General features: G+C 37.4%; 1 protein-coding gene across 1 annotated transcript in view; it reads left to right on the top strand.

Annotated features, from left to right (window-relative positions):
* The first annotated feature begins 11,699 nt into the window (after window positions 1-11,699).
* Window positions 11,700-18,793, top strand: part of LOC121422391 (armadillo repeat-containing protein 8-like) — a 33,693-nt gene continuing 26,599 nt past the window's right edge. Inside the window, exons 1-2 of the mRNA XM_041617402.1 lie at window positions 11,700-11,840; window positions 18,564-18,637. Of these exons, the coding sequence (XP_041473336.1) occupies window positions 11,838-11,840; window positions 18,564-18,637 (77 nt within the window). The 5' untranslated portion in view covers window positions 11,700-11,837. The remainder of the gene's footprint in view (window positions 11,841-18,563; window positions 18,638-18,793) is intronic.

Below are 18,793 nucleotides of genomic sequence, written 5' to 3'. Positions count from 1 at the left end.
AAACAATTACTAAAATATTTGAAAAAATCAAATGGGGGAGTGGACTTTCGTGATTCGAAAGTCCATTCCCCCATCGTCCCACTTCCAGTGGCATTATTGTCATCTTAAGACATCTTTTATCCAAATATTAGACTTTATACCTCGATGTTCGTTAATCTGAAAAGGAAAAAGGGCTCGTTAACCTGAATATTTGTGGCGTTTTTCCGAAAGTAGGGTTCGTTATTCCGAAGAATCGTTAATCCGAAAACGAAATACGGTTCGTTAATCCAAAAAATGAAATAATCTATGGAGATGCTGCAGGGGAAACCGAAAGGACAAGTGTGGTGGACATGGTGGAGGGAGTGGTTGTAGAACCACCGTTGCTGTTCAATTGCTACGAGGATGGGAAGGCTTGGGTGGCAGAACGTTTTTCCTTTGGGGGGCAAGGAAAAAAAAAATTATAAGTCAAAATGGGCATTTACATGTAAGTGATATTTTCACCATGAGATTATCATCTGCATGAAGTCTATGTGTGTTTTGAAGTAATTCAAATTTAGCAAAGCCTTTTAAAAGTGATTTCTGATTATTGCAAAATATATGGTAAGGGTTTTTTTACGCGGTTCGGAAAAATGTTCAATCCTAAAGTTCTAAAACTCGCTTTTGGTCAATAAGGGGGCTAATTAGGCCTTACTGTTAAAAGGGCATCCTCGCAAGATGTTGCGAGCTCTAATTGTAAGCTCAAACTTTTGGATAAAGGTTTTAATAATAAATGAAAATTAAACACTCCAAGCAGCTCTTGTAATCATAAAAAAGATGTGTATCTAACTAAAGAATTAACGCGAATTTTAATATATTGACCAGAAACGGAACCTGGTAAAGACATTTTGTGACTCATGAATATGATATTAACCAATCGAATAATGCACGAGGACGAGCTGAAAATTTATGATATTCCAACCTGAAAACTGGACAATCTAAGCATTTTATAACCGGAAGCAGGGTGATCATGATTACTTTACTACATAATAACTGAGGCGAGCGCGAAGCGCGAAAAAGTAATTTCCTAAGGTTGTACTTCAAAAAGGGTACTTAATTTCGGAAAAGGGCACACTTCATTTTGAAAAAAAGGTATTTACCATTTTGAAAAAGGGGCCTTTTTCCTACTGGTTTTCTTTTTTATCATAACCTGCAGAAGCTGGTGACACCTCTTTCCCTAAAAAATCTCATTATCTGGAGGTAATTCACATGTGACCAACACACAGTCCCCAACATTCTTAATCCATTTGCTCTGGCAGCAATTGCTCAGAAAAAATAAAAATAAAGATGCTTGATCTACGCGCCACATGCTTTGGCCACCATATACACATATATCATCCTTACAACACCGTCTTTGTTATTGAAATGAATTAATTTCATTTTCGGACTAACGAACCTCCGGAGTAAAGAACATTATTTCGTTTTCGGATGAACCAACCTTCGGAATTACGAAAATTCGGAATATTCGAAACTTCGGAATAAAGAACCTTCGGAATTACGAATGTAACCCGTTTTGATGAACAATAGACCAATGAGTATACCTAATACATTTGACACATGTTGATTAGGGTTTTTCACGGTCTCAAGAAATATTCATTCAATTTTATGACTGAAAAATATTTTGGCCCATTTTTTTCTCGGTAATGGTGCCAGGGGCGGCGAGCCAGGTAGGCCGGGGCACAGTGCTCCCACTTTTTGAAGCACTAAAAAGTATCTTTTTTGGGGCAAGAACGTGTTCTGTGCCCCTTTCACCTGAGGACCCGTTTTTTGTGTTTACCAAGTGCCATTTTCCGTATAAATGCCAACTTTTACCCCCAAAAAATTCCCCTCTCGATTGTGTTCTGTGCCCTCTCTCCTGAGAACGACTCGTTTTATGTGTGAGCAAGGCCCCCTTGCCTTCTTGTAAGCGCCCTTCTTCGTATAAGGGCCAATTTTTTACCAAATAATGCACCCTCTCGAACGTGTTCTGTGCCCCTTTCACCTGAGGAGGACCCATTTTATGTGTTAACGCGTGCCCCTTTGTCTCATAGGTGCCTTTTCTTCATATCAGATAACTTGCCCTTAAAAGTAAACCCACTCTATGAGTGCCCGATTGAGCGTTTTGCTTCTTTCTGCATGTACATCCTTAATTCAATTCTGTGTCGTACATGGAAGGGCGGGGGATCTCCCCCCCCCCCCTTCATTTTTTTACGACCAAGAAAAGGATAAGACAAAAGGAGCGAGACAACGGTGAAATATGATATTATTTTCTAAATATTAAGTCAAAATCTATCACAAAATTTGATTTTTGTGATAAAAATATATGGGTGGAATTGTATCAACACTATCAAAAGTATTGTTCGGTAATGGGATAATGAATATTTGCTTTATAAGCAGTGGCGTAATGAGCCCCCCAAATTGAGGGGGCTAGATATGGCGTATCGCGTAAAATTGATAAAACAATGCACGCGAGATAGGCAAAAAAGGTCGGCATTTTTTTTATTACAAAAATAAAATTTCGTAATAGACATGCTTTTCAGAAAATAATTATTATATTTCGCCCTTCTCTCTTTCTTTTTTTTTCTTGGTCGTGATTTTCTTCTCTTTTTTTTTTTTTGGGGGGGGGAGCCTCACCCCCATTTACGCCAGTGTTTATAAGCTAACGTTAAGCTGAACAATAGAATTGCCTTATCAGGTACGATAAATAAACTGGAATAGTGTCAGCTAGAAGTATTTGTTGTAACAATAAACCATCTAGCGTGATGAAATCACTCAACTGCTAAATTAAATTCAGTGGTGCATTCATATTCGCTATTCTATTGTCATGTTACAGGCTGTTATTATGGAGCATGACATGATTAATTTGCCGTTTCATCCTTGTATTGGCTAATATTACCTTAAGTAATAATACTCTCGTTTACTTCACCTCGGGATTGATACCTGTTACACCAGTCTCGAAAGTTTGACCAGGCAAATTTCTAATGAATAATTCAAGTCAGTAATTTATTTCTCATTGAACGATATAAGCATTGGATAGATAATCGACTTTTAGCTTAAAGGTTAGGACCACCACCACGCGAAGTTTGTGTTATTATCATTTTTGTTATTAGTATAGCCTCATTATCATTATTATAATCATCATCATTATTATTATTATTATTATTATTATTATCATTATTATAGTATTATTATTATTATTATTATTATTGTCATTGTCATCATCACCATCATTGTCATCATTATTATCATTACTATTATAATCATTATCATTTTTATTATCATTATCGTTATTTTCATTATTTCTTTCTCCTCCCCCCCCACCCTTTATCAAATCCAACCTGACGTTATGTTTGTTTTGGTGTTCGACACAGCCCTTCTTTTGTGTCCATCGAATGAAAGAGAAGACTTAAATTGACTACTGTATATCGTGAATACTTAATACCAGTGACTCAGGATGAATACCACTTGTGCTTGAAAACTGGGCTATACCTATTTATTTCAGTACAACATGTAAAATGTAACACGATAGTTCATCACACTTTACACTGGCGTAGCCATAATTTTCTAACAGGAGGGGGGGGGGGTGGGATCCGAGACAAGGAAGCGAATCAACCAATCGAGAGAAGGATGTATTAGTAGTGGCGTACTGATATTCGACGCCGAATTAAAGTTCGATAAAGGGGGCGCCTAGTCGATATTCGACGGGGGGGTGCGCCGATTGATGTTCTACCTAGGGTCGCCGAATTGATGTTCGACCTAGGGGCACCGAATCGATGTTCGACCTAGGGACGCCGAATTGAGGTTCTATATAGGAAGCGCAGAATTGATGTCCGACCTGGGGGCGCCGAATTGTGGTCCGACACAGGGGCGCCGAATTGATTTTCAACCGGGGGGGGGGCGCCGAATTGATGTTTTACCTAGGGGCGCCCAATACTTGATCTGATGTTCGAAATAGGGGGGGGGGGCGCTAAATTCATATTTGACCTTTGGAGCACCAATTCGATGTTTGTCCTGCGGCGCCAAATTCATGTTCAACCGAGGAAGGGGGCGCCATCTTCTTATTCGACCTTTGGGGCTCCAATTTGATGTTTGACGGGGGCGCCAAAGTCATGTTTCACATTGGGGGAGCGCCAAATTCATGTTTGCTCGCATCAAATGCTTACAGTTAGCATGGTTAGATGCACATCCTGTTCATGATTATCAAAAGTGCCTAGAAAGTCCAAATCCTAGGTCAGAGTATAAAAAAAATCGACTCGGTCTTCGCGCTCGCATCATTATTGTTTAGTAAGGTGACGATCCTGTTCAAGGTTAGATAAAGTGCTTAGATTCCAGCTTAGGTTAGAAAGAAAAAAGAATCAGCTCGCACTTTGGGCTCGCATTTAACAGTTAAATGTTTTGTTAGATACTCATCCTATTCATGATTACCAAAAATGCCTACTCGAAAATCTCCAAATTTTAAATCAGAATATATTTTTTAAAAATCAGATAGCGCTTTGCGCTAGCATCAATTGTTTAGATAGATACTCATCCTGTGTATGGTTACAACATGTGCTTAGAATGACAAGTTTTGGGTCGGAATATAAAAAAAAATCAAGTCGCGCTTTGTGCTTGCATCGATTGATTAGATGCCCGTCCTTTTCATGATTAAAGCAAATGCTTAGGATGTCAAAATTTTAAGGCAGAATCTCAAACATTTTCAGCTCGCGCTTCGCACTCGCATCAAGTGCTAAGTGAGAAGACCATCCTGTTTATATTTACCAAAAGTGCTTAGAATGTATACATTTTAGGTCACAATATCGTTTTTTCAGCTCGCCCTTCGCGCTCGCACAATTATTTAAATATACATGTGTACCCACCCTGTTAATGGTCACAAAAATGCTTAGAATGTCCAGGTTTGGGTCGGAAATTTAAAAAAAATGTCAGCTCGCGCATCGCGCTCGCATAAATTGAGATAGATAGGTGACGATCCTGTTCATGGTTAGATAAAGTGCTTAGAATGTCCAACTCTGGGTCGGAATATCACAAGTTTTAGGCTTACGCTTCGCGCTCGCATAAAACGGTTTGTTTATGCCCATCATGTTACTTAGAATGTCAAAATTTTAGGTAAGGATATAATGTTTTTCAGGTCGCGCTTCGCGCTCGCATCAATTATTTAGATAGATACTCATCCTGTTCATGGTTACAAGAAGTTCTTATAATGTCCAGTTGTGGATCGGAAATTCACAAATTGTCAGCTCGGATGTTTAGATGCATAAGATGACGATCCTGCTCATGTTTTGATAAAGTGCTTAGAATGTCCATCTTTGGGTTCGAAATATAAAAAATTATAAGCTCATGCTTCGTGCTTGCATAAAACCATTTGTTAGATACCCATCTTGTTTATGATTACCATTAGTGCTTAGAATGTCCAAATTTTAAGTCAGAATATAGATTTTCCAGCTCGTGTTTCGCGCATCAATATTGTTTAGATATATACGTACCAGGGGTGGATCCAGCCTTCTCCAAGGGGGGGGGGGCGGAATTCTTTTCAGCCACATTTTTCCTGATCGGCCACTCGAAGTTGATTTTTAATTGTTTCTTTGAAGGGGTAGTCCCAATAGTCACTTCTCAGTTTTATGTTTATAAATCAATATAAATATACAGTATATAAATATCATAAGCCTTATTCAAACAGTGCGAGCGCGAGCTTTTTTTTTCAAGTATTTTATCCTAAAATTTGAATATTCTGGGCAATGTTTGTGATCCTAAACCACATGTATCCAATTAAATAATGACTGCGAGCGCGAAGCGCGAGCAGAAATTTGTAATATACGTTTTGATCCGACCCCAAAAAGGATCTGTTAACCACTTTGCAGTTAGCAATGGAGACCTTACAATCTCCAACAATCAAACAATGCGAGCACAAAGCACGAGCTGAAAAGATTGACATTTTTACCTGAAGAATGGAAATCCTAAGCACTTTTTGTAATCGTGATAAGGATAGCTGTATAACAAACCAATTGATGCGAGCGCGAAGCGAGAGCGGAAAAATTCGTGATTTATACCTTAAAATGGGACACTGTTCATGCTTTGTAAATCATGAAAATGATGAGTTATTGGAAATCTTTCTACATTAATAATGCGCGCGCAAAGCGCGCGCAGAAATTTTTTGATATTCAAAAGTAAGTGGTGTTCACTCAATCGGAAATCTTTTTCGACAGTTATATCGTCATTAGCTTAAAATAATGGATCTGTAAAAAATGTGGAAAAATCTTCAGAATATTACAAATGTATGATACCCACTGTATAATGTACTTTAAACTCAGGGAGGGTTGGTGAGACTAGTTTTTGAGGTGGGGCTTATGATGTCATCCCACATAGATAGATGTCGGTTACACTCATGCATGAGAGCGTAAGAACCGAACAAGAACTATGCTACCTTTGACTGAAATTTGAATAATTCCAATAGTATGGTACAGTATAAATTAGCGTTGCGTGATGAAAGGGACTCTAACATTGCCCCCCCCCCCTCAAAAAAAAAAGAATCAGTTAAGTTCATGCAACTTAGCAAGAAAATTGACTAATTCGATTGTAAAAACTGGCATTTTGATACCATGAACATAAGATGTCCATGAAAATATATCATAAAGTACAATTTTAGGAGCGGAAGTCATTGGTATTTACCACTCTATAATTATATAAGAAAACTGAGAAAAGGCTTCTTCATTGTCTTTGGATGGATCTGCCTTTTTAATATTATCCACTAGCTTATAGTGCATTATTTTGAATGAAAAGACTACCAAACTTGGAGCTCAGAGCCTTCCGGCATTGCGACAATGATTGACCCCTCCCTCCATTATCTGATCAGAGAAAAAAAAGTCACTGCTCATTTATGCGATTTCCCAACAGTATACGTACAAGGTCTGGTGTTCATCCTTTATGGTAAAAAGCAAAGCAAAGTTAAAAATTATAACAAAAATCCACCAACCCTGTTGTAAAGTCAAACTTCGCCAGTGGCAGTAAGTTCCAGACGTTGTATATGTCATGAGGCATTCCTTGGTTTTACAACCGATTGTCTATAGCCCATGAAAAAAGATTTTCATCCACAATTAGCTTCATGTGATATTTATACGATAACATGCCTGTTTTGCAAAATATATATAAAGTTAGTGATCGTGTATACTTGCTGACATTTTACGAAAACCAAATTATAAAATAAATCACCAATTTTTAAATTGGGCGTGCAAAAATTCTTCATTATCATAATTATAGTCGACCTAAGTGGGAGACATAATTTCCGTTATCTCTCTCCAACGAATAATTATGCCCACCACACTCGCTTCCACGCAAGATGAAGATGAATTAAAATCATCAGATTAATGAAAGGGTATTATAATATATCTAGGTAGATCGCAAAGATTATTTGTCTATACAGCTGCTGAAAATTAGTTAATGAATCGATGCAGAGATAATATCCTCGAAAGTGAGGCCTTGCGAAGCGTCTGACCACGACCTCTGAACGAGGTGGCACAGTATTAATTTTCAATCATGAAATCGAAAAAATTGATGCACAATATGAGTAAAATTTAATAAATTTTCCTGAAAGGGAGTAAGCTTCCAAACGGCGTAGAAAGATGCGCATCTTGATCATGATTTGAAAAAATGCTCGGAATGTTCAATTTTCAGATCTGACTCTGAATACTTAAAATATCCCCCCCCCAAAAAAAAAGTCACGCACGCATTAATTATTTCTGTTTATGAGATACCTTATTTTGTTTGAAAGAATAAAATTTTGATGTGACTCAAAACCTCTCACCTTTTTTTATTAAAATGAAATAGATTTCGAAATGATATTTAGAAAACAATATATAATTTAACCCTCTTCCTTTTTTCTTTTTCGAGCTTTCGTGGGTCATTCTGTGGAAGCCTGTTGTTTAGTAACGCTACTGTCTATTTTTGTATGGTGACTTGCCAAATAAAATCAATCAATCACTCACTCAATCAATCAGTCAGTCAGTCAGTCAGTCAGTCAGTCAGTCAGTCAGTCAATCAATCAATCAATCTTCAATCAATCTGTTTTGTTTTCTTGGTCGTGATTTTGGGGGATCCATGTCCCCCCCCCCCTCTCCTCTGTACTCTCATGACCGACCACAATCACTATCAAATTCAAATTCAATTTTATTTCCAATAGAACATTAAGTATAATATAAATCATTTTCATATACTTTTAACAAACATTTAGAATCGCCTACTATCAACTTCCAAGAACGTGTAAATAGCACAATGATGCATATAGACTGCAAAAAAGATTCCAGAAAAGGAATGTTTTGAAGATTTTTTAAAAATTAGTATCAGAGATGATGCATTTCCAAGTTCTCAATAAAACATGCAAAGCTCATTCAAATTTGGAATAGCGCCTACTTTGTATTACTAGATTACTTTTATTTCAAGTCTCCTAAAATTGAGGGGAAAGTCGTTAAGATAAGGAGAATACTGCCGCCCTGAGTATTTTAATGGTATTGCTTTTATCAATGTCATCAGTAGCTAATTTGTACTTGAATTGTACTACAATTCACGCGGCTCAGTGGTAGAACGCCCGCGTTTATGAACGGGAGGTCGTGGGTTCAATTCCCGGCAGAATCATACCAAAAACTTAAAATGGGACTTTCTGCCTTCTTGCTAGGCGCTCAACATTTATATTGGAGAAGGGTAATAATTACATATTATGCTATACTTATCGGGCCCACTGGTAGAGCAGTTCCCAACTGAAGTGGCTACCCTGGTTGCTGAATAAAACGTATCATCATTGTCATTGTTATTATTATTATTATTTTCATCATCATCATCATCATCACTATTATCATTATCATTATAATTATTGGTATTTCACTTAAAACGTGTAGAAGGCTTATTATTTGTACTATCCCTAAATTTCCCCAAGGTGTGAGGATATGACACCCCCCCCCCCCCTCCATTCACGCCAGTGTATACCGGTAAATTGGTTAGTTTATGAATCCAACCACTGGCGGGTCCAGAGGGGGGCGCAACCAAGTAGAGAAGAGAATTAAGAGAAGAGTAGAGAAGAGAATAGAAGAGAAGAGAAGAGAAAGTATAGAGAAAAAGAAATGAAGAGTAGAGCAGAGTAGAGAAGAGAAGAGAAGATAAGAAAAGAGTAGAGTAGAGTTGCGTCAGAGTAGAGTAGAGAAAAGTAGAGTAGAGTAGAGTAGTGTAGAGTAGTAGAGTAGAGTAGAGTAGTAGAACAGAGTAGAGTAGTAGAGTAGAGATAAGAGTAGAGTAGAGTAGTGTAGTGTAGAGAAGAGTAGAGTAGAGTAGAGTAGGGAAGAGAAGAGTAGAGAGAAGAGAAGAGTAGAGTAGAGTAGAGTAGAGTAAAATTAGAGTAGGGAAGAGTAGAGTAGAGAAGAGTATAGAGTAGAGTAGAGTAGAGTAGAGTAGAGCAGATAAGAGAAGAGAAGAGTAGAGTAGAGAAGAGTAGAGTAGAGTAGTAGAGTAGAGAAGTAGAGTAGAGTATAGAGTAGAGTAGAGTAGTAGAGTAGAGAAGTAGAGTAGAGTATAGAGTAGAGTAGTAGAGTAGAGTAGAGTAGTAGAGTAGAGTAGAGATAAGAGTAGAGTAGAGATAAGAGTAGAGTAGAGTAGAGTATAGAGTAGAGTAGAGTATAGAGTAGAGTAGTAGAGTAGAGTAGAGTAGCAGAGTAGAGTAGAGTAGAGTAGAGTAGTAGAGTAGAGTAGTAGAGTAGAGTATAGAGTAGAGTAGTAGAGTAGAGTAGAGTAGAGTAGTAGAGTATAGAGTAGAGTAGTAGAGTAGAGTATAGAGTAGAGTAGAGTAGAGTAGAGTATAGAGTAGAGTAGAGTAGTAGTAGAGTAGAGTAGAGTAGAGTAGAGTAGAGTAGAGTAGTAGAGTAGAGTATAGAGTAGAGTAGTAGAGTAGAGTAGAGTAGTAGAGTAGAGTAGAGTAGAGATAAGAGTAGAGTAGAGTAGTAGAATAGAGTAGAGTAGTAGAGTAGAGTAGAGATAAGAGTAGAGTAGTAGAGTAGAGTAGAGAAGAGTAGAGTAGAGTAGTAGAGTAGAACAGTAGAGTAGAGTATAGAGTAGAGTAGAGTAGAGTAGAGTAGTAGAGTAGAGTAGAGATAAGAGTAGAGTAGAGTAGAGAGTAGAGTAGAGTAGAGTTAGTAGAGTAGAGTATAGAGTAGAGTAGTAGAGTAGAGTAGAGTAGTAGAGTAGAGTAGAGATAAGAGTAGAGTAGAGTAGAGTAGTAGAATAGAGTAGAGTAGTAGAATAGAGTAGAGATAAGAGTAGAGTAGAGTAGAGAGAAATTAGAGCAGGGAAGAGAAGAGTAGAGTAGAGTAGTAGAGTAGAGTAGTAGAGTAGAGTAGAGAAGAGTAGAGTAGAGTAGAGTAGTAGAGTAGAGTAGTAGAGTAGAGTATAGAGTAGAGTAGTAGAGTAGAGTAGAGTAGTAGAGTAGAGTAGAGATAAGAGTAGAGTAGAGTAGAGTAGAGTAGTAGAGTAGAGTATAGAGTAGAGTATAGAGTAGAGTAGTAGAGTAGTAGAGTAGAGTAGTAGAGTAGAGAAGAGTAGAGTAGAGTAGAGTATAGAGTAGAGTAGTAGAGTAGAGTAGAGTAGTAGAGTAGAGAAGAGATAAGAGTAGAGTAGAGTAGAGAGAAATTAGAGCAGGGAAGAGAAGAGTAGAGTAGAGTAGAGTAGAGTAGTAAAGTAGTAGAGTAGAGTAGAGTAGAGTAGCTAGAGTAGAGAAGAGAAGAGTAGAGCAGAGAAGAGTAGAGAAGAGAAGAGTAGAGAAGAGTAGAGTAGCAGTGACGTAGCTACGGGGGGCCTGGGGGCACGTCCCCCCCACAGGCGGCGGAAGCGGGGGGGGGGGGGACAGGTCCCCCCAAAAAAAATTTGAGGTGGGGGGACGTTCCCCCCCCCTAATTTTTTAGTTGATAACCTTTTTTTTTTTTTTTTTTTTTTGCTTGTCAGTTTTGTTTCCTGCGTCCCCCCTAAATTCTGGTGGACCCCCTTTAGGATGTGTTTGTCGCGCCCCCTCTAAAATTTAGGTTGATCACCTTTTTTTTTTCTTTGCTTGTCAATTTTTTTTTACATGTGTCCATCTTTGGAAGACCCCCTAATTTTTTTGGCTTCCGCCGCCAATGCCCCCCCCGAGATTTGGTGTGCCCCCCAGGTCCCCCCTTGAAAAAAATTGGCAAAGCAAAAAATAAAAGGGAGAGAAGAAAAGAAAAAGGAAAAGAAGAAGAAAGTCACTGAGAAGAAAAAAAAGAGGAAAATAAGAGGAGGAAGACGAGTGAATGAAATAATGTGAGTGAAAGACTTGAAAAAAAACCAAATCTTTCATAGAGTATAAAATTTTGGCTTGCGCTTCGCGCCAGAATTGCCTGTTCGATGAGATTCATATCTTGCTCAATAGGCTGATATGGAGCAAGTTTTTAAGTCAATATACAAAACACATTTTAGCTTGCATTGGACATCGAGCTTTTATTTTTTAATTTTCATTTACAAATTTAAGTGCTCTGTAAAATGTCCGTTTTATGGTCTACATACGTGGTCTGATTTGCCCAGATCATATAGTCTTCGTGTATTCCATAATGTTCCATTAAACAAATGTATTTAAAATGCCCAGATTCTTTTCTGATTTTTCTCTATTGAATCAAATCAACATTTTTCTGAGGTGACCTTCAAAACGGATACGGTATACCGCCGTAACATTATGTTTTCAGTCTGCTAGCTTCACGATCTTGCGGCAACCACATCAACTTTCCGACATTCTGAATTATCATTTATCTTTTATTTTACAGTTAAGCTGGGCTTTTGAATTAAAAACAAATATTACAGCTATGGTGAGTAAGATACCAATAAAAAATCATATGATTAAAGTGTAGGCCTAGGTAGATTGATGCGAATAAATATATAATGAATACTATTGGGGCCTGACTCTGCTCTGCCTCTGGCTCTGCCTGGTGCTGTCAGGCCCGAGAGCCGGCCGAGCGGCCCCGGTGGAGCTTGCTGTTGAACTCTGGCCAGGATTAAGAAAGGGGCGCTAATTCAGTTTCGCACCGGCCGACTTTGAGCTTTTTTCTTCCCCGGTAATGTTAATTATTAGCTTATGTCATAGCAAGACTCTTTATTTCCATCACCACTTTGGCAGAATATCAGTCAGTGTCACAAATTAAATAGACCCTAAACAGTAGAGGCGCTGGTCAGAAAATTGGGATCGTCTCAGTTTACAGGGACTGTCTCAGTTTATAAGGATTTCTTCACACAAGAAATCTAGGAAAGTTCATTCACCTGTCAAGTGTGCTAGTCAATGTAAACATATCACGTTTCATAACAAGATTATTGGAAGACGGTAAGTCATGAAAAATAGACGAAGGGGGGGGGGGAATTGAGGTCACTGAATCTATTTTTAGCACTCTCAATTTCCGTAATTGCTGTCTTTTTCCCCCGTAGGGGGAAGTGAAAAAAAAACGTCCCCATAAACAAGGACAGTCTCAATTTATCAAGACATGATTTGTCTTGGTTTATGAGGATATCCTTGTTTCCTGGGACAATCCCAATTTTTGGACCAGCGCCTCTACTGCTAGACAAATTTGCAATGAAATTTGAGTTGATTCTCAGACAGGACAGAACTGAACTGAAGCCAAACTAAGGTAGCTAGCGACCAAAATCATGTGAACAAATGGTATGGTGAGTTCCCCCATTTCTGCACTGTCTCCCAAATCTGCGCACCCTTAAATCAGCGCAATTCTAGTAAAAGAAGGTATGCAACGAGCACAACTTAAGTTTTTGCACATGCAAGCATAGATCTAGACAGGTATTAAAATTAAAAAAAATCTGACTCAAAATGGTGGAAAAATAAAGAATTCAGGGCATTTCATGTGACGGCCTCAAAATGCAGCATTTGTCATCAAAATCCCCGAATCGTGTGCAAAGTGAATGAGTGCGCAGACATGGGGTACCATTTTTTTTTTTCAATTTGAAAATGACTGCCCAAGGTTTTTTCAAGAAAATCTTATATTTTCTTTCATTGTTTAATGAGAAATTTGGTACACTTACTCTTAATAATATAAGGAACACTATTAGCCAAAAGATCTTGTGAAATAAGAAGAAATTCATGTTAAATCTTAAATCAAATTGTTAGGTGCGCAGACTTGGGGCCCACCATCATACATAATCATTGACTTCAGAAGAAATGTTCATTGTTACTGAACACATGTGCCACTTGAAATACATGGAAAGCCCATTGACCAGGTCGAGGAATACAAGTACCTTGGTACCACAATCACAAATACTCTTGACTGGACTGTAAACACAATCTCAATTCAAAAGAAGGCAAATCAAAGACTCTTTTTCACTCACCAACTCAAAAATTTCCATTTGGATAGGTCGATTTTGTCTAGTCTTGAGGACTCCGTGAGCATAATTTTTATGATTTTGATATTGTCATTTACTCACAGGGCATCCTATCTATCTGAGTGTAGAGAAGATGATAGATCCTAATCCAGAAGGGAATTCCCTTCATATTTAACATTGGAACTAGTGGTCCATATATAGACCAAAATTTTATTAAATTGCATACTGCTAATTCGTGTAAAGGTATCATAGTTCCCCCCCCAAAAAAAGAAGAAAAATCAGAGTTTTCTTACCAGACCTATGTCATGTATCCATATTGTAAACACTGCGATACAATAGCCTGACCCTTGAACCCGCTCGATGTGACGTATACGTACGTACCACTACGTAGCGGCATTAGGAAGTGCCGTTTTGAAGAAAAATTCATAGATGAAAAAAAATAATAATAAAATGTAAAAATTATTTACAATCAATTTTTACATTTTATTATTTGATAAAAAACATTTTTAATCTATGAATTTTTCTTCAAAACGGCACTTACGTCATATCGAAGCAGGTTCAAGGGTCAGGCTATTGTATCGCAGTGTTAACAATATGGATACATGACATTGGTCTGGTAAGAAAACTCTAATTTTTCTTATTTTTAGGGGAGAAACTATGATACCTTTACACGAATTAGGAGTATAAGGGTATGCAATTTAATAAAATCTTGGTCTATATATGGACCACTAGTTCTAATGTTAAATATAAAGGTAATTCCCTTCTGGACTTATTTTCTCTACACTAAGATAGGATGCCCTGTCAAGACTCTGTGAGTAAATGACAATATAAAATCATAAAAAATATGCTCACGGAGTCTTCAAGACTAGATATGGTCCATGTTTTACAAGTCTGTTATCCTGTCAGTTGTAATGTTTAATGTAATTTGCTTCTCAAGCAACTTTACTAAATCGAGCAAAGATACGCTTGAACGTCCACGGAAAATTGCCCAGAAAATGATTGGTCTTGAACTACCCCCAATCGAAGCTCTGTACGAGAGGTTACTGGCTAAAGTTCAGGCTACTCTAAAAGATCCATCTCATCCTCTACACTGCTATTACTATTATAACTTCAATAGGTCTGGTGTTCGCCTCTGTGTCTCCCGTACGAACAGAGTCCGTTTTAGGCAGTCATTTGTCCCCAATTCTCAACATGTGTTTAATAGTACAACTCAGATAGAATGGGGAATTGCACTCAGCTTACTATGAAAAGGTACTTAACCCCGCCCCCTTTTAATACTCCTTCACCTTTAATTTACCTTCCTCGCAATAATTGTTCCAGTTGAGTATACTAGTTGAGTTGAGTTTCAGGTCACATGACCAAGGTCAAAGGTCATTTAGGGTCAATGAACTCAGACCATGTTCTGGGACTCAATATCGAAATCTTAACCAAGGGTACGTTTTTGAAATGTCATAACCTACATGTAGAAAGTGTATGAACCTAGTTCATAAAACTTGTACATAAGGGTAATAGTATATCACTGAAGATTCTGCCTGAGTTTCAGGTCACATGATTAAGGTCACTTAGGGTCAATGAACTTTGGCCATGTTGGGGTTATTTGAGGAATTGTCATCATGAAATTTTATGGATCTACTTCATGAAACTTAGACATGCATACATCATGTATCCCTGAATATCATATGTGCGAGTTTCAGGTCACATGACCAAGGGTAAAGGTCATTTAGAGTTAACAAACTGGTAATGTCGGGGGTAATTTTGGAATTGTCATTATACATGTAACTTTAAAAGTTTATGAATCTAGTTCATGAAACTAGGACAAAAGAGAAGCAATGTACATGTATCCCTGAATGCCCTGTGCGTGTTTCAGGAACATGGCCAAGATCAAAGGTCATTTAATAAAATGTCAATGAACTCTGGCCATGTTGGGAGTATGTGTTGAATTGGCATAATAACTTAGAAAGTTAATGGATCTAGCTTATGAAACATCGATATAAGGGTAAGTATAAATAGGTCACATGATCATGGTCGAAGGTCATTTTGTGTCTATGGACATCATACTTTATTATCATATTCATTAGCTGTTTTCAAAGGCAGCACTGCTGCTTCATTGTATATTGTAATGCAGGCGAGACTGCCAGAGGTATTCAACTTGTTTATTTCTTTCTTTTTCTCAGTCTTCGGTCTTTATTTCTTTTATTCTTCATTTCTTTAGGAGGAACTCTCCCCTCCTGAAATTTACAGGGGTACGTGTATCCCCTCCCCCCCCCCCCTCCCTGCCGCCTTTGAAAACAATAATTCTAATGTTAAAAAAAGGAACAAGATAATGAGTGTCAGGTGAGAAAAAGACTACCGTCGCTGGATCATGTAGCTTCTTAATATATATTATGCTTCACCAGAAACAGGTAGAAGCTTATTTTATCCAGCTCTGTGGTCGCCACTGCTCAGTGGTAGTCGCGCTACCAGTAGCTTTCTTTTATTCAGCACAAGAGGGCATGTTGTGGTACCTACTTAGGAGACTAATCTCAGGTGGTGGAGACACTCACTTTCAATGTTTAGCCCCATACTTTCCCAGTCTAATTTACAAATTATTTCCTCCAGTGCAGTGTTGAACAGTTTGGGTGAAGTGGTATTGTTACTTTTGAACCATAGTAAAAGTGAGTTTTTAGTTTTTAGCTCAAAGTTTCAACTTTACTAATTCAACATTGATTCCATTTCTATCTCAGGCAATGACATAATTTTGCAATCTTCAATTTATTTTTTATTCTCACATTTCCATGTCCAACCAGATTACAAGCATTTGCAGATCAGTTCGTTATCAATTTCATATTATTGGCTTGATAAGAAAATATCTCACTTGTTCATCAAGAGAAACTGGTACATTCACTCATTTCATTTTCTTCTTTACAACTTACCAGATTCTCAACAGTTTGGGAAATTGCAGAGGTTGCAAAATGCAGCTGCGCATATTGCAATGGTATCTAGCAAGCGCAGCCACATCACCCCTATATTGAAAACTCTTCACTGGTTGCCCCTGAAGGAATGCATAGTCATTAAAATCCTTCTTTTGAGTTTTCATACAGTCAATGGTACTGTACTTCCTGCAGTTACAATAAGTCTTTGGTGCATAATTACCAACCCTCAAGAACCTTACGATCCTCAACATCTAATCTCTTACAAATGCCTGTTGCTAAGAAATCATGCGGGGAACAGGCCTTTGCTCATACAGGGCCTAACCTGTTGGATTCTCTTCCACAGATTTTGAATACCCAGACTTCAGTGACCACCTTCAAGGGCAACCTGAAAACATACCTGTTTAAGAGTACTTTTGATAGACATTGACTTATTGTTCAGACATTAAAAGCTTTTGTTGTTCTGCTATGAAGCGCCTTGAGCATCTAATCAAGATGAAAAATGTGCTTTACAAATCTCATGTATTATTTATTATGAACTATCCCATTTGTTTTGCAACATTATTTCAACTTCTATGATTGATTACCGGTACGTAAGATTATAATTTTCAAATTTCAAGGCACTTTTGAATGTCATAGTATACCCGTGATGCCACTACATCATAATGAAAGAGGTTATGACAGGCAGAGGTGTCGTAAATATTTAGTCAGGTTTGGCAGAAAGGGCTTCATGAACCAGGTAGCGGATGAGTAGCTTTACTATTTCCGATTTAGTCAAGAAGTTAGACTTATGATGGTGTTGAGAAAAAAGCCCCTGGGTGCTAATGCAGTTTAGCACTCACCTTCAATGTTTAGCCCCATACTTTCCCAGTCTAATTTACAAATTATTTCCTCCAGTGCAGTGTTGAACAGTTTGGGTGAAGTGGTATCGTTACTTTTGAACCATAGTAAAAGTGAGTTTTTAGTTTTTAGCTCAAAGTTTCAACTTTACGAATTCAACATTGATTCCATTTCTATCTCAGGCAATGACATAATTTTGCAATCTTCAATTTATTTTTTATTCTCACATTTCCATGTCCAAGTACTTTTGATAGACATTGACTTATTGTTCAGACATTAAAAGCTTTTGTTGTTCTGCTATGAAGCACCTTGAGCATCTAATCAAGATGAAAAGTGTGCTTTACAAATCTCATGTATTATTTATTATGAACTATCCCATTTGTTTTGCAACATTATTTCAACTTCTATGATTGATTACCGGTACGTAAGATTATAATTTTCAAATTTCAAGGCACTTTTGAATGTCATAGTATACCCGTGATGCCACTACTGCTTAATGCAGTATAGCACTGGCCGCTTATCAGCATACCTCACCACCAGTAATTGATCGCAAATGCAAGACCATCCAATTAATTTCAAGGTCATTACACCCACCGCTTTTCACGTTTTCTGAAAATGTAATTTCAATTTTCGAGAACAAAATATCAAATTTCAGGTTGAAATCATTACCTGCATGTTCTCGTTCAACACACAAAATCTGCCTTATATGCCATGAGCTGAAATTAATAAGCAAATTTCTCTCTCTTTTTAATGCATGGTAGCCGGGATGGGAGCTGGGAAAGTTTCCTTTCACTTTGGCTCATGCTCATTACAAGTAATGATTTTTTTTCTTTACTTGTTTTTTTTTGTGCCCCCTACCCTCGGGTAGGCAAAAAATCAGATGTATCATTGTTTTTAAACGTTGAATATTATGTTAATGTCATGAATTAAATTGAAAAAAATACAGTATACAGAAATTATTTACTTAATTTCAAATTCCAGAAGCTTGTTTTTTGCCAAATAAGTTGTGCGCCACGATCAATTTTCGGCAACTTAAATTGCATTATTGCTTTTGAGACAAAAATATTTTGGCATTTATAGTAGTTTGAAATTTTTACCAAAAAATGAACCACAGATGACTATTCAGCATTCAACAGATTTTTTTTTAAGTAATTGTGTTATTGGTTGATACTTCTCTATTCTGGAGCCCAGTCCCAGTGCTGACCTCATGTCCTGCTCATCCCAATGAAGAAATTCCATGGCTTTATTCATAGTTATAATAAACTTCTGAATGTCTTTTTCTTACAATGATTTATGACTCATCAGTACAAAAAAATATTTAATTGTAAATCAAATGATTTCAAAGAAATTGTGACAAAATTTTGCAAGCATTTCATATAAAAAAATGTTAATGAAATTTTAGATTTAATGAACTGGTCATTGAATGCATTTGTTATAAATATTCTCACAATTTTTTTTCAGGATCATGGATTCAGTCAGGTGTATGTGGACAATCTGATGGTCACAGATCAACAGCAGCTACTATCGAACCTAAAGTAAGTCTTTATGTTCCATTTCTTGCAGATTAGGAGCATCATTAGGGAGAGATGTTGTTTGATTTCAGTGTATGCTTAAAATTTCATTTTGATTTTCAAAAGAACTCTATTTGTATTGATTGATATTTGATATTACACTTTTAGAAATCCCTTTTC

Source organism: Lytechinus variegatus, chromosome 1 (genome assembly GCF_018143015.1).
Source record: "Lytechinus variegatus isolate NC3 chromosome 1, Lvar_3.0, whole genome shotgun sequence".
NCBI lineage: Eukaryota > Metazoa > Echinodermata > Echinoidea > Temnopleuroida > Toxopneustidae > Lytechinus > Lytechinus variegatus.
This window is presented reverse-complemented; position numbering and strand designations above follow the sequence as displayed.